Source organism: Opisthorchis viverrini (assembly GCF_000715545.1).
Source record: "Opisthorchis viverrini unplaced genomic scaffold opera_v5_154, whole genome shotgun sequence".
In the NCBI taxonomy this organism is placed as follows: Eukaryota; Metazoa; Platyhelminthes; class Trematoda; order Opisthorchiida; family Opisthorchiidae; genus Opisthorchis; species Opisthorchis viverrini.
In genome coordinates this window covers 432,922-449,463 of record NW_008751809.1, presented here as the reverse complement: position 1 = coordinate 449,463, position 16,542 = coordinate 432,922, and the positions used below count along the sequence as shown (strand labels likewise).

The 16,542-nt window shown below is 44.7% G+C and overlaps 1 protein-coding gene across 1 annotated transcript in view; it reads left to right on the top strand.

Moving 5' to 3' along the window:
- Positions 1-552: 552 nt before the first annotated feature.
- T265_14178 (hypothetical protein) overlaps positions 553-16,542 on the top strand; it is a gene marked incomplete at both ends in the record, with an annotated part of 29,379 nt that continues 13,389 nt past the window's right edge. Inside the window, 2 exons of the mRNA XM_009172386.1 lie at positions 553-1,392; positions 15,016-15,236. Coding sequence (XP_009170650.1) covers positions 553-1,392; positions 15,016-15,236 — 1,061 coding nt within the window. The remainder of the gene's footprint in view (positions 1,393-15,015; positions 15,237-16,542) is intronic.

The following is a 16,542-nucleotide window of genomic DNA, read 5'->3' as shown; positions in this document are numbered from 1 at the left end:
ACATACGCAACAAAATGCAACAGTTCGGCGTAGAAAGTTTTACTCCACTTGTAAAGGTTTTGCAGCAGAGGGCATTGTGCGGATAATGGACACCGTCCGATTCACCCTACAGCATCTTTCAGAAACTTCTGCGGGGTGAACTCAAGCACCGGCATTAGTGATGTTATTGAAGCCAACTTGTCTGCGAAAATCAAGATCACCTTGCTGTTTCGGTGTGTAGTACAACCAGTCATAAGATCGCTATTAAAATGCTCAACTTATGGGTTAGCCTCTTCAGAGATCTTGAATACTGGTGGTTTAATTGTTCTCTGAGCTTGGTATTGACGCCCTCGCGATTGGGACCAAAAGCCTTCAACGAATTTGCTAAGCTGGGGTAAAAATTCAACCACCAACTTCTTATTTTGAGCTACTATTATTCTCTTATTTAAGCAATACTTCCTACAAAGCAAGGAGGTTGCCTAAGGTTCTTCCAATGCTTGGTCTGGTACTAAATGTGCCGTAGTCTTTGTTGCAGTTTCCCTCACTTTTCTACTGAACGACGTTCCTTTTTAGACGTTCCAGCAGCGCAGTTTCTCCACTCTGTACCGTTTATCAGGAACGGTCAGCACCTGTGTCTCCTCTTCCAGGACCTCCCCTCAACTCTACTGTTGGACCCGCTGGCTGAGTCCTCTCCTCCACCCGCACCGTCGTTCACTTTTCACCTGGAATTCGAGGCGCGTTAACCGAACTTACGAACTGGATGATCATCGTGTGCTATACTTACCTTCGGCTATAATGTCGACCATGTCAGCCACGACAGTTTGTATTCCCAGCACCCTGGAGCTTCAACCAGCTTATGTGTATCGCTCAAGGTCATATGAATCGAGTTCACGTGTTTGTTTGGAACTTTTTGTACGACAACCAGCTGGGAACTCCCTTTCGCGCTTTCGATTTGAAAGGTTGGCTTCCGAACTTCTTTCCGCCTCTTTGGATCGAATAGTGCTTTCTTTAAATAAGGGATTCGAAGAAAAAAGCAAGAAACGACCCAAAGGATCGAACGTTACCGATGCTCAGACGCCAGGGTTTTTTATTTCTGAAGCCCAGATCTTGGAGGGTGTCAACAGTGAAGACTCACAGATTCGCTGCTATGAAGTACCCAAATCAAGAGCTTGGGGCGATGTGCTCTCACCAGTTTCTGACACGCTGTCTTCTAATGGCATATCGGGTCGATCGCTGTTTTTGAGGCTTTATGGTCCTACTGAACCCCTTACGTTTCGTCTTATCTCGAACCCGGCCCGTATTCACACCTGCCGTTTGGATACTCTTCCAATGACAAACTATCCGGTTGTCCCCTTCGTCGAACTGGAGGACGCTAGTTTGATGCATTGCGAATTCCTGTGGTTTGTTTCTAAGGTGAGTTAACACACTTAAAAGGCAATAAATACTATTTTCGTCAAACTTACCCTTTGAATCCAACGGCTTGTTTGCTTTGATGTGCTGCTGGAATCGGGATGATGGGTCCCCACTTGAGAGGGCAGCCCTCCGTTTCTGATTTTTACTGTTTCTAGGCCAGCGCGAACTGATAGTATTCCGGCGCTTTTGCAACTTACGCATTGCTTGATTGTTATATGCCAGTACGACGCGGTGATGTCCCACTTTGACTGATTCTAAGTTTGTCTGACGCCTTAGATGTATATACTCCGCATCCGTAATCCTTGCCATTCAAGCTGGCGGGAATATACGAAACTGCCAGGTCAGTAAAACATTAAAGTTAGTTGAATAGTTGAAGGAACAACACAACGCTAGGGTTGGGATTTTGTTGCTGAACAAAAATGCATGCTATTCGAAGAGAGAGAAATTTTGACCTGAAGCTGACGAAAATCCGGTGAGTGAAAGTTGAGGACTGATGATGGAAAAATGCGGAAAAGGGCAGGAGTGTAGAACAAATCCCATTCCTAGAACGGAAGTGTAGCGAATATCCGGTGCACTGGAGGTATGTGAGGTCTTCGTTACTGAATAGTTGTGTTCCACTGAAAAAGAGAACAGATTGGATGGATAGTAATAAGAGGTGAAGGGCTGAGTTAATGATGTTCAAGCAGTGGATGCTGCGTAGTAAGGTTTTGGATTTGCGGTTGGAGCAACGGGCTTTCATCTCATGTTTTTTATAGGTGACATATTGGCATCCTGACTCAGGCGCTTGGAATGCCTGGGCACATTGGGCTCCCATATGTTGGTCCAGCTGCCACATGCGAACGGCTGAAACCCGCTGTTCCCATGGGGCCTCGTTCTAAGAATGTTAAGAACAGAGCATACAACATCGTGCTTCAGATTTTGTTATATGAGTCAGAAACATGATTGTTGCCAGTAGTTCGGCGAAGACTTTCAGGGCTTAACCGACTGTGCATTAGAAGTATTGCCCCAGTCCCGTTCAGCGGCGCCGATGGAGAAAAACGGTTGATGTGCTCACGACAGATGCTCTTTCCGTGTGTTATGTGAGTTTAACGACGTGTTTTTCCGACAGTATGCCATCCGCTCCACTGAGCATCTCACTCAGCCGCTTACGGTTTCTAGGCTATCCGAAATCTGTCCGACCACGATCCCAGCAGCTAAGCGTAGAAGTCTTAGTCAGCAAAATTATTCGTGCTACAGGCTCCCTTGTTGAGGGCACGTTCCAATCCCATTCCAATCCAAATAGGTTTTCACGTTATCGCCAAAACCATTCTCCCCGTCATCATTACTGGATTTCCGCAACCCATCGGCTTCCGTTCTTGTTCGCCTTTCCGCTTCTATATAGAACTGTGTTAGGTGGAAGCAGTGGATGAACAACTGTGCTGGACGGAACATACTTGGGCCAGTAACAGTGAAACTGACAATATGAAAAACATTTCAGTTACGATGCCACCTAAAATCGATGTTTAGTGGTAGTTTGCTTGAGAACGAGCTGATCGATCTCGGTGTAATCGCCGTAACTGAATAAGCAACTGTCCCTAACACATGCGAATGGTTGACGGACTGGCAACGTCAATGTGTGAGTTAATCGAGTATGACGTTATTACGACACGACAAACGGTGACCATATTTGGTGCCGTGACAAATCGGTCGTCAACGTAACGAATGTGGGTGATTTTATTAACTTTTGCTTTTCGACGTGATGAAAAACAACAGCTGATTAAATCAGGTCATTTCGATTGTCAACCAGTTACCAACATGATTGAGCTATCACATCCGATTATTCCAATCAGCTGTCATCGGCTGTAGTGGAATGAATGTCTGGGAACTTCGATCCACCTTTGAATGTGACGGGCATATCGTGTGCAAAATTTGCACTCATCCTTTTGATGGGCACGCTGGTTGACGGTTGTAGACGTTTTACCGAGTATTACAGGCGAATTACGTGTGAACGAAGGAAACGTCAGCTGTACAGGTTCGTGGGTTGTAACAGATGGATCATCAAATGGAGGTGCCTGAGTGGCAGCACAGTGGTTGCCCTAAAGAAAGCTACTATTGAGGCCTGGCCAAAGTGATCGGTTCCGAGGACACAAATTCCTATTCGGGGAATCGATCCAGTTTTACGTGACAACTGAATATCCCTTGAGTCCAATGGGAAATTTTCAAATAAATCTGTCGCGTTTTCCCTCACTAAGCACCTTCTGCATTCTGCGTTTATCCTCATCTTCATTATAGGGCTCTATTTAAACGAATTTAAGAAGTTAAACATCCGTGTTCCCACACTGTTGTTACTCAATGAGTGATTGCTTACGTTCCACATTATTTTTTAGTCGAGCCCGTTTTTAATTTATAAATTGATGGGATATACTACTTGCCCATTTTTGGCTAAAACTCAATGATGCGTGCGGTCACTATGCTACCTATTTCGTGGCATCTTTGTCATCAACTCTCATCTTTCTTTTAGCAGTTTGATCAGTCTCCTTCAAATTGATCCGTCACCTGGAAAGCATTCTTTTCTGGTGCTACATAAGTTCCCTTACATATCAAACTTGGCAACTCTTGTACCTCAGTTGTCGAACGTACACTAATGGTTGGTGGATTGGCCTTTAACCCACTGCCGTAAATACGGATAGGCTGTGTAGTCGAGACTAACAAGTCTGAATTGTTAGCATCTTGGTATTTCTTTGCCGTTGGGTCGTCAGAATGCTCGTGTTGTATCCCTGGTAAAGATAGAACTGAGCTGAAAACGGAGTCACTAACCCTTACTGCAGCGTGATCAAGCAGGATCTTCCGTCAGTCAACCGTTATGGCGTAGCCTATGCACGCATGCATAGAAAAGCAGAATGATCCGATCTCTGTGTATCACTGGGATTTACGCCAAATGTGTTGGTTCGAAATGTGCATGGCGTTTTACCGTTATGTAGCACAACACTATCTTACTGCTGCAACCATCATTTCACCACCTGGTGAAATGGTGAAATGGTGGTCATTCAAGTGTTCTACAAGAAGCCTGTGCTGGTATAACTTCCTGAAGCAGCGCGCTTGTCTGCCTCGAAATTGTCTTCATCATACCAAAGAACAGGAAGGTGATCCTTGATCAACGTTAGCCTTGTTTTTTTGGGTTCATTTCTGAAAGGCAACATTTTGATTTCACCACAGTTGGCGCCGATCGATACGTATTTTTAGTGGACAGCATTTATATGTCTGTTTTGATCAGTCCGGAAGAGATTTTAACTCGCGTTGCTTGGAGTTGGACAATCTGGTGTTACTAGCGTCAAAGTCGTGTTACCCATCCCGTAGGTAGTCCGCAGTGGTCACCCCAAACCTGGCACTTATGTACCTTTAGAAAAGTGGTGGTGGTTGCGCCCCACACCTTTATTGGTCAATGATCAAATAACGGCGTCAGTTCAGTGGGGCGAAAAAACAGCCCTTGTGGATTTTACGAGTGTTTTTTCTGTTGCACATCCCCCCAAAACCACCAGTTTGGTTTTGAAGTTATCCGTTGGGCGTCTGCAAAGATCCACGACAAAGGTGAATGGAACAGAACAGACTAGGATATTCATCCTTTTGATAGCGTGAGCGCGTTTGCTCGCCATGGTTTTGGTGACTTTGGTCCATATGAAACGAATAAAACAAGGTTGACAAATTTCGTAAATGGCCGACTACCCAACTAAGCAACCCCGGATACATCGCTGAGTGTTCAGAAAAATCAAATCTTAACAGAGAAGTTCCCGAAACAGCAATTTCGGTTAGTTTCATTAGTGTTCCGTCAAATGGAGAATCACTTTAAATTCATATTCTCAGTTGACTTCGGCCTTGTTAGTGAAGTCAGTCTTTCCGAAATGGCAGGAAGTACCGTACGGATGCTTTATCTTTGTTTGGAATCGTCGCGGGTGCGCATCTGACAAATCGCCAGGGCGGTAGTTTTGAAAAAAGAATGTTCAGCTACTCATGGCCCATCTCTCACTTAGAATATAGCGCCACACATCTTTCAGTCACCTAATTCACTTCACATGGTTACGTGTCGACTGGTTCCTCGAGTAATGACTTCTCAGCTGGAAGGCTCACTTGTCGTGTGTGGTTTCTTCTGAGCTGCTAATAATTTACTGGTAGTATGAGGGAGTTTCAGGATTTTCCGGTAGAGATTTCGCTTTGCAACTGAGCCATTTCTATCAACAATCTCGAAATAGCTTTCAGTTTGATGATGGTTTATATAAGATATTGTTATTCCATGGCTTTTGTACCATTTAAAAGTCCAAGGAGCCACCATACGTACAGGCCCGAGTCGTGACTGTACTCTCGGAAGGATTTCCACCGGGTACCCTTGGTCATCCTTCCCCAGCTTGCTCCCCAGTTCTACTTGGATCTCGAATTGTGAGACTAATCACCGCCAGTTCAGTTGAACGATGTGATCCAGCTACTTATCCATAGTCGAGTATTGATGGTGTGCTCTGGCTGCAGTTAAATCCACATATCACAATTACCGTCACTGTACCTATGGGGTCGTAGATCACCGTCTTTGTATTGACAGTTCCGCCGGCTGTAGCCCACATTCATACACCGACCGGTCTATCGCTGTGTCACCCAGAGTCATCACTGGATGCAAAGTGTGAGCAGCCGGACTGCCATGCGTGCCTTGTTGGTGCAAATGTGCCAGCGTTTGACGCTTCCGATTCAGAAACACCAGCTCATTCAGCTCTTCGATTGCATGCCAGGACCACTCGCGCTTTTCAGGTCAGTGTGCCCGACTGACGCTAGGAATTTTGGGTGACCTGATACAAACGGATAAGCGACGCAAGTCCGGTCACATTTGGAATCGATTAGCCCATTGGTCGCCCTACGCTGCCCAGCTGACGGGCTTGATTTTAGATACTTGATCTTCCAAGATCCTGTACACTTTGAGGTGATATCTATTGTTCCATCAGATTACCATGTGGCACAGCAAATTGTATTCATTAATTGGTTCTCTTAGGTCTTAAAGATCTGGTCATTTCACTCTACCGACAGACCCACTGTACTCCTGGAAAGTTGCACTAGTTTTCCCTCCCCAACTTCAGTGGAATATCCTCCACAGTATTTCGTTTGCGGTCTCCTACCCCAGGTGTTACGCATTGGTAACAGCCGGTGCAACAGGGAGGCAGGGAAAAACAGGTGTGATAGTTTGTTGGCATGTGAGCTTGAATGATTATTCGAGGGACTTCCATCGTCACACCAACCGACTAATAGGTGACCACGAAGGTTTAGAGGAAAATGGCCATTGCAGCAGACAAAGTAAGAAGAACTGATCTTGGAGACGCAATACTCGAGATGATATGTCGTAAAGCTTCCACTGAGTGGAATGGAGATGGAATGAAAATGTCTTCTCAGGATTCAGCGGGCGTCCTCTCACTAATCCAACAATAATAAATGTATTTAGTGTAATTCTTTGCGAGGCAGTATTTGAGTCCTACGAGTTATCTATTGATCAGTGTAAAATCTGGGTATCCGGTTTCACGTCTTGACCTCACGTTGTCGTCTTCCATAAGTGTCAGAAACTGCTATGTTTCTGGTGGTGTATTTATATGCCCCTGTATCCAGGTTTCCGTTTATACCGTTAGGTGTTGTTGTCATTTGGTGTCCCACCGATTCCCACTTTTCTCAGGGTGCATCATATTGTTCTCCCTAGCCAACACGTTGGAGGTATGAGACTCACTGACATACAGTCGCTTCTCCATGCTCGTCAAAAGAATCACTGCCCGGGTTTCGTAATCACCGCTTTTATATAAACCAACCCAACCCAACTAATGCTCGCACGTCGGATGGCTTAATCGCGGATAACCCAATAAAAATTCGCAACAGCTCAGCAAAACTGCAGGTGATTCAGGATTTGAATAGCAGTCAGGTCTGTCCCATAAAATCAGATTGAAACAAATCTCAGAGACTAAACCTCGCATATTTCTGTCCTGTAAACACACGCGCCAATGTCACATTTTGATCGAGCTGACAATTGATTCTGGAAGCAAGGCCTGACAAGGCTTTCGGACATGAAAATGGTATGAATATTGGTAGTCATGTTGAATTGGTTTAAAAGCGGGCGCGCATGCATACACAGCCCAGCAGTTATGTGGCCTGTGTGAACCTTACCCGTGGTGTCAACGATCACACCCTTGTGCCATGTGCGTGCTTTACTCACAATTAAGATCACCTGATTTCGTGCGATTCACGCTATGGCAGTCATTCCGCAATTTTATCAGTTCGCTGACCAACTGGCTACATCTACACACTGTGGTGTACTCCGTCACGGACTGAATTTGTTTTCAGGTGTGCTGGTCAACACCTATGGCTGGATCCAGGGAACAGTGGGCGCAACATCGCGTCTTGATGAAGGGATTCTACTGGATACGCAGGTGAATGTTCCGGTTAAAAGTAAATGCATCGCACAGTGTGCAGGGTCGCAGTGACTAACCTCGTTGTCAAATACCAAGAACCATGTTCTTCAGATCTCTCAGCTGGATGACAGCAGAACAGAAAACTTGGCAAGTTCGAAGGACGCTTCATCATCCTCACTTCTCGCATGTGTCCCCGAGTTCACTTGCGTACGGTAGTTAGCGTAGACGGTACAGTGGTTCGACACTCACGTTGGCTACTTGCTTTGGGTCAAGTACATCAGGTGCATCCCATCGGCCATAAATTATGCAACAAAACACAGTTCTCACTTAGCTGTTTCGGGGAGGTGATAACCATCGGTTTGCTTCCGAATTTCGGTGTATCCTACTTACAATTTGTTACAAGTACAAATTCGCTCCAATTGGTGAAAACTCAACCTTCAAAGTTCACCCGAATGAAATAATCAGTACTTGTGATGAAAAGGAAGCATCAGTCGATGCGCACGCACGCGTTTAAGTCACAGCATCTCTTAAATAGTTCCTTTAGAGATACTGTTCACCCGTCTGAAGCGGGCGTTTGTAGCTCACTGTATGTCGATTCCAACAATGAACTCCGTTTGCTATATTGTTTGATGAGTTTCTTGGCTTCTTGGTGTCACGCACCTCCACATATCTTCACTTAACAGACTGACTGTGAGTTGTGTTTTTGTGATCTGAAAAATCGCCAATGTTAATAGGTCATAGCCTCTCCTCAATCTTTCGTTTGCGTGCTGTCACGTGTTCCCGAAAGTTACCTATGACGCAATTCGTGACGTTCAGAAACGTTTCAGAAACGTACTTACCAGCAGTCATTCCTCGGTTCCAGCTATTGTCGCAGCAATGCTAGAAGCGTAGTTTCTGTCATCACCGGTGTCGGCCCCGTTGTTATAAGAGGAGGCCAGAACTGCTGGTGTGCCTCTGAACTTTGCTGTAATCAAGTTACAACCGATTACAAGAACCAGGTCAAGCTGACTGGTGAACGACTGTCACCCAACTAACAATCGAATGAAGTACTCGGTACAATGCACAGGTCAATAATGCGATACTTTAATCGATAAGTTTATGTCCATCTAACAGTCTGTCGTCTGATGAGACTCCTTATATTTCACATGCAGCTGTTTCGTTCTAGTAGGTTTGGTTGTTCTCAATATAGTCCTCATAATATCCAGTATTAGAATGTCTTCGTGACTCCATTGTAAAATCCGTGAAAATGACTCAAATACCTCTCGATTAAGAGGAACTAGGATCTAATCAGCGTTCCCACTCTGCACTAGTTCCGGACTGATCAGCACACAGTTCGTCAGAACTGCTTTACCAATGTAGCCGCGTCAACTCTGCGCTGGTTGATGGCTTAAATCAACTATTGTCGTTATTGTTTTCACTGTCCGACTATTTGCTGTGAACAGAGTCACATGATACGTAAGGTACATCTGCAGGTAACCGGCATGGTAAGACAAACCTACATATGACAAATCGATGAGCCGTACGCAGACAATGGTATAAAGTGGACAAGGTCACGTACTGGACGCAAACAACGTGACTCTCTCGAGAGCACGTGCTGATTACACGCTGTTTAACGGTACAATTCTTATAACAAAATATCCTGCTGCATGAATACTGCGCGGCATTTTGTTGGGATACAGCCAGTTTTACCAGCTTCTCGTAGACTTTTCGGGTCCCTGTAATCCAGTAACTGGTCGAATTTCCTCCAGCAGCCCTGGATCAGACGTGATGTTTTGTCCTCCGAAACACCTTAGTCACTGATTGACAAATCTGTACTGTCTGTGTGGCTTTAGCGATCGGTTCACACTCAACTATGTAGACGTAGGCTTGTCTTTATCATTGCTGATGTGGGTTCATTCTCTTATATGACAAAACGACATCTCATGAACAGTTGACTTCATGCTTTAATTGTTCCCGTAAAGGATGCAATTCCGTGGCAGTCGGTGTGGTTTCGTTTTCCGAGAATATTTCGCCACGTCGATTTCAGCCGCCAATATGAAGTGCTGGATGACTGTTTACCAGACCTTGATTTATTGGTCAGTTTTTTAAGAAGGACTGGCCGCGATTTGAGGCAAAGCACAGCCCAACTATCAAGTCCAGTCTTATGTTGACCGATGAATCAACTTTGAAGTTCTGCCTGGGTTAACTCACATAGTTTTACTGTTGTTCTCTCTAATGCGTCTGTGATTCGTTCGTAAGTAAAACCGGTGGATTTAAAAAGTCAAAAAATAAGTGTTCTGATTCAAAGCTGTCATGTCACTCGAAGGAATCACTTCCCGCTTACTCAAACCTGGACAGGAGCAGTAGATATGCTACGTTGGGTTTCAAACCCCGGACCTTCGGATTATTAGGTTCGCTCCTCAACCATTGAGCTATCTCGACTTCACTGCTGTCATCGTCACGTTTCACACATGACACCAAAATAGCCCTGTCGTTTGCGATGAAAACAGCTTTAAAAGTTTCACATTCGCAGTGTTGCTGGCTAGGCGCAATGAAAGTGTCGGGTAACTGAAGCTTCAGTGGCTTTAGGTGTGGGTTTTCCCTTCCAATGGTGTTTATTTATCTTACTGCCAGTTCCCAGATCCCTGTCGTACATTCCCCAAATCTGGTCCACTCCATCACACAAACTACACAGCTCACTTGAGATTATCACGAAGTTAGCTGTGCCGAAACAACAACGCATGTGTTATTTCCATTATCGTGCTATTCTTCCATCTGTGTGCGGCAGCATCCGTTATATAATTTCGACCATTTGCTATAGGTAAGTACGCTTACAGATATGGTGCGTGTAGTCGAGAGATTGAGTGAATTTGACAGACAGTACGTGCACTTGCAGGTTCAGGTATGGCATGTGAAGTGGATACAGGCACACAGTAGACCTTCTGCTTTCGTAAGTATTATCACAGACCCACATACACAGTAAAGGCCCAATTGTAGGGAGTTGCGGGATTAGTAGACTTTCGTGTGAAAAGCCCTCCTTCCGTCCTTATCAGAAGCTATCTAGCAGGTTTCAAGCGTCCGCGGCGCTACTATCTGACTGAAAAGTCCTGATGGAGGGTCGGTCGATCGACACAACCAGGACAGTTATGGGGTTGTTGCCCGACGCGTCAAGCAAACCAGTCACATCGATCACGCGTAAACGTCCGACTGTTCAGACCTGATAAGCCAGATACGTCTAGTGTACACTTACGAACTTCTGTTGTAGGTAGATGGTCGCAGGGCCACAATTCTCATGAGCACTTGTATTTGAATATGCGTTTTCTCAACTTTCTGGTAACAGTCTGCTACGAGAGCTAGCCAATTAATGGTGCAATCTGGTGCGACTCGAACCATTGTTTCTGAGTAAAGTGACCTCAGGGCACCGTTAACTACAATCAGTAAGCGGCTAGTGAATATATTACGGCTACTGACTGGCACATGGTGAGTACCGCTCGTGCCGATGTAATGTTGAGAGTGGAAATCCCTGCTCGATCCAATGCAAAGTGACAGTAAGTCCAAAATTTATTAAACAAGACAATTGTATCTCCAGCCTTCAAACTTGGGAGCCATTATTCAACCAGTCCTTTCAGATTCCGAACAAGTTGGAAGCAATCGATGCGTCAGCTTGTTCCCATAACTTGCACTTTTCTAATTTGCCGTGGGATTCTTGAGACATCTGGGTGTCCTGCATCTTACGGTAGGTGACCAGAATTCCACCCTTCTTTCTCGCGTCTAACCATTCCTTCGGCTGGTGGTGTTGGACTCTTTGGAAGTGGAATTGACTTCCCCAGACATAAGAAATCACTTATTAGGTTGGCAGTGCGTGTATGCTGTGAACTCTTCTAATGAGTGATTTCTCTTGAGAAGTTGGGACATAACTGCAATCATTCCGAGTTTGCCATTTAAATTTTTCGAATTTGGCTGCATGTAGTGGGAATTAGTGTTATTTCCGCTCATGTTTGGACTTACCGTATGAATATCGGGCAAAAATTACCTGTCGTTCAGCCGTTGCACAACATTGCTGGTCCTTTGCAAATTTCCTCATTTGTTTTCTACGAAGAATTTTGCTGTGTTCATTTGTCTGCCCTGGATAACAAGAAACGTTCATGCTATTCATTATCGTCGATTTGGATAGGGTCTTTTTAGTGATTCCCCCTCGATCAACCGAATTCCGTTCTCGCAGTTTTCCTGAACCGGGCAACCAGATGGCTGACGGCCGATTGTCGTTTCAATAATTTTGGCTGCAACCAATCGATTCCCTCTCTCAATATCGGGCAAAAATTACCTGTCGTTCAGCCGTTGCACAACATTGCTGGTCCTTTGCAAATTTCCTCATTTGTTTTCTACGAAGAATTTTGCTGTGTTCATTTGTCTGCCCTGGATAACAAGAAACGTTCATGCTATTCATTATCGTCGATTTGGATAGGGTCTTTTTAGTGATTCCCCCTCGATCAACCGAATTCCGTTCTCGCAGTTTTCCTGAACCGGGCAACCAGATGGCTGACGGCCGATTGTCGTTTCAATAATTTTGGCTGCAACCAATCGATTTCCCTCTCTCTCTCTCGTCCCAGTAGCATCTGTTCCTAGTTAACCAAAAGACTTAGTGTCATTGTAATAAGAAAACAACTTTTGTGGCTGTTTGTTCGAGCGCCTGAAGCTCTACCGGTCAAAACTAGTTGTGCGCTGTACGTCTGCACCTGGTCGCTATGTAGCAGGCAGCTTGTGTGGAACTGAATAGGATTCTACATGTAAGCCAAACATGGGTGTAAAAGCATGCATGGGCACAGCGATGATCCGCGGTACTCAACCCCTTGTCAGAAACCGCCTGAACTGAAACACACCGTAGTGACTTGTTCAGAACACAATCAGTATTCTGCGTGTTTTGAACAATCGGTTTCTTTGGGGATAGTAGACAGGCACGTAGCATACAGTACCTACTGGCACACTGGGAGCTTATCTGCTGGGTTTTGCACTTTTGGTGCTGTGGCTAACAGTAAACCGCGGGCTACCATCGGGGAGGATTGCTTCACATTTTTTGGCCCGCAATTCTTACTGTAACAAAATCCTGGTACGCTGGCTACCACAGAGCATTCTACAAAGTTTACTTGTCGTTGTATGGTCTGTGGTCGCCAGCCTTGTACTTTTTCTGACATTTATTGCTGGTATCAAACACACGACAGTCACTCTGCCAACAATCAGTTGAACGATGTTTTCTCTAGTTTCAATATATCTAGTTTCCAGGCTTTTTAGTAACATGTTTCACTGTTTGCATGCTTATTTGAAGGCCTTTCAACCCAAACTCTGGTAGAATCAGCGGACAGTACAAACTATCGCCACGTATGATATGCATTCTTGATGTTCCATACCCGGAGAGTTCATCTTGTACTCGCTGGAGCGGTTAGGAACAGGTATCATTTTGATCCTTACAAGCTACATGCAAAGTAAATTTACCCCCACCCTCTTGAAACAAACGGCGTGTATTCCCAAATAGCTTGTCGATGAGCGGTTGCTTCTTGTATGATCCATTTGCTGGGATAATGAAATTCAAACTGCGCCTAAGTGTTTTAAACAGATTTTGTAAGAGTGTGATTGTTTGATTATTTTGGATTTTCAGTGTTCTTGCATATCCGTGACTTTGGCGTACTAACTCGACAGAATGAACATGGTGATGATCAGTCTCAGGTCACTAGAAACCAATGGTTTATATGCTGCTTTCAGCTTCATTGCACTGAGTCCATTTGTAACTGGGATGTGCTCAGTTCAGTTTTGTGTTTATTCTTCGCTGCGATGATGTGATGACAAGCTGATAAAGTGATGGCCAATTAATGAATCTGGGTCACCGGCACCTCGTACTCTCTTCTTTTGAAAAGCGAATCATTCATTCGAATAATGCGAAGGTTTATTTTTCCATGATCCAGAGAAGCTTGTTTTTTTTCGGCGTGAATATTTAATCTCAGGTGGGGAATGCTGCACCCCACCAGCACCCATTTAAAACACCGTCATGGGTTCCTAGGTTGTGGGAATGAAAGAACATCACTGTCGTATATTTCAATGCACAGAAGTTTGAAAGAACCGATCCATGCGCTCGATTCATTTGCCGAAATGTGGATGTAAAACAGGAAACTCTTTATCACCACTGAGAGCGATACCAATACTGAAAATCACCTCACCATTACTCTACAACTACATCGATTTTTCTTGACAGTTAACTGTCTTCGTGAACTAACGAAACCTTAAACCACCGATTTTCAACCAACCACTAACCTAGCATGCACTCGGTGAGAGATTCCTCATAGTGATGGCTCCAGCTATCCTAGAATTCGGTCAAAATTGCACTACGTCTGGGATGATGAAGATTCTTTGGTGTAGCTGAAACATCTTCGATCGAATTGTTTACCCATTTTTCTGGACTTTCAGTCATATTTCTTTGGTTTCATCTTGCTCTTCCCTTACAATGAATTACTTCCTAAACTTACAGTAAATCCGTTTATCTATTTACCCATCTGGTCGAACTGAGTGGACTTCAAAAAATAAGTGGCGATATCTCGAATATCGTAAAATGAGGCGGCTTTTGTGAAGCACATTCGGTTCAAGGCTGTCACAAACGACAATCTGCCCTTGGTACGCAAATGGATTTATTTCTCAAGTGTTGCACAACTAGGGTTTGAGTAAAGCATAAGGTTGACGGAAACTTGGGAACTGCGTCAATCTGAGCAGTCCCAAGAAGGGTGAAACTGATTGTAATCTGTCGAAGGGTTTTCAGCAACATCGGGAGTGGGTTCCGTCAATCAGATGTACTAGGTTAGCTTTTGTGATCGCTTTGAAGCTCAAATTTTTTGTTCGTCGTGGTGAGAATTTCACTGGATTTGTTCTTCTGGGCCAGTCATTTTAAGCTGCACATACTGTCGGCAATCGTCGTAGGATGCAAGTAGACCTTCCGAAATACTTCTTAAGTGTACCGTGAATGCAGTAAATTTTTATCCTCGATCTTGAATTCATCAGTCTTTATTTATCCGTCTACTGACAGTGTAGTAAGGTTTTATTTAGTATTTTGTATGTACTCATCGAGTAGGAAAGTAAGTTAACTACGCAACCGGTCATCTCCATCACCCACGCAGTACGATTCTAATCAGTTGAACGCGACACTGCGAAAATGAGGTGGTAGGTGTTGTTAATTGTCCATCTTATTTGTGTGCTTCAGTCCACCAGTTGGCCCTCAGAACCGTGTCACACTGGGTTCATTTTCACCCCCAGGCCGGAACATCTGGGTTGTCGCCTCAGACTACGTGTTTGTCCACGTGATGCCAATGGTCAGATGGGGCTCCCCTATGGAACTATGCGCCAGTGGTCCAAGTACGGGGAGCCGATAGATTGCAAATGGCCGGTGGCGCTCGGACCAAGTCAACCATTTCATGAACACAGGTACGTTTTTGCGGTGTTTTAATGGAAGTTCGTGAGGATAACGTTAGTAACACGAAGTTTTCGATGTTCATCTTTCGTACTTTGCCGTTCACATTTACGGTTCCCAGCTCCGTTGGCAACGAGTCACTGGCTAGTTAAACTATGGCCATATTTCATCTATTCATAATATGACACTGGTCAAACCGTTTAGGTTTGCCTCGGTTTGAATATCCCCACTCATGATCTGGATTAGAGCCGGGACGTTCAGTGGATTTACGAAGATTTTTAACAGAGATTCTACTCTCTAACAATTCGCACCATGTCAGCCTCCCTCACTAATACGGCTGTATATGATGCTTTTACTGCTTCGAAAATTTGTCATTTAAGAGTTCGGACTGCCACTCAGAAACGATGAGCGATGCTCGTATAAAAGTTTACCGTACTGTAATTCTGGAACGAAGTGTTTACGCTAGCCGATATATCGACTGACCCTTCCTTTTGTCTCGGGGCGTGTTGGCTTATCCTACTGACTGTTTGAAAACTTCAAATCGACTCTGAAATGTGCTGAGAGAACAGAGCTTTACTCTGTATGGATTCTCGCGGTGCGATTATTCAGCGGCCTCACGATATTAGCTCTGACTGAACTCCTCGATCGTTATTTCGCCATTTACATCACTGGATCAGCCTTGTGTGTTACTCGTGGTACATTAGTTTAACGAGCAACCAGTATGTGCTATATCGTTGCTCGGTTTTGTTTGCTATTCGTGGCAAAATAACAGCTACTTTGCTCATTTTGTTCCACTATGCTGAACCACTCCTGTAAATGGAACGTGGTCACCGTTCCACAGCTTTTTGCACAATGTTCAGCATCTCTTCGTTATCGCAATATGGGAGGCTACTGCTGTAATTTCTGTTACTTCAGCAGGTCGACCCCCATCAACAGGTTCGCCCTCTATACCAAGCCGTAGCAATAGGTTCCTAAGAACATGTTTTATGTGGAGCCGCGCGTGAAATCTACCAAACGCTTTTTTGCCGAAGAAACTTGAGGGATTGTGAACGGGAGCCTGGAGCATTCTTCATAGGGATCTGGTGGTGGATCATATCGCCCTAACCGGGCGAGATTGCCCAAGTGGTTAGAGCGCGAATTTACTGACCGGAAGGTCCGTGGTTCGAATTTGACCTCTGCCTCTCGACTTCCCCTGTCTAGGCTTGGGTAACCTGGCAGTATCCCAGCCCTTGTGCCTCCTTCGTGTGGCATAGCAGTTAGGCACCGAAAGGATGCTACAGCTGAACGATATATATGTATATATATATATATATATATATA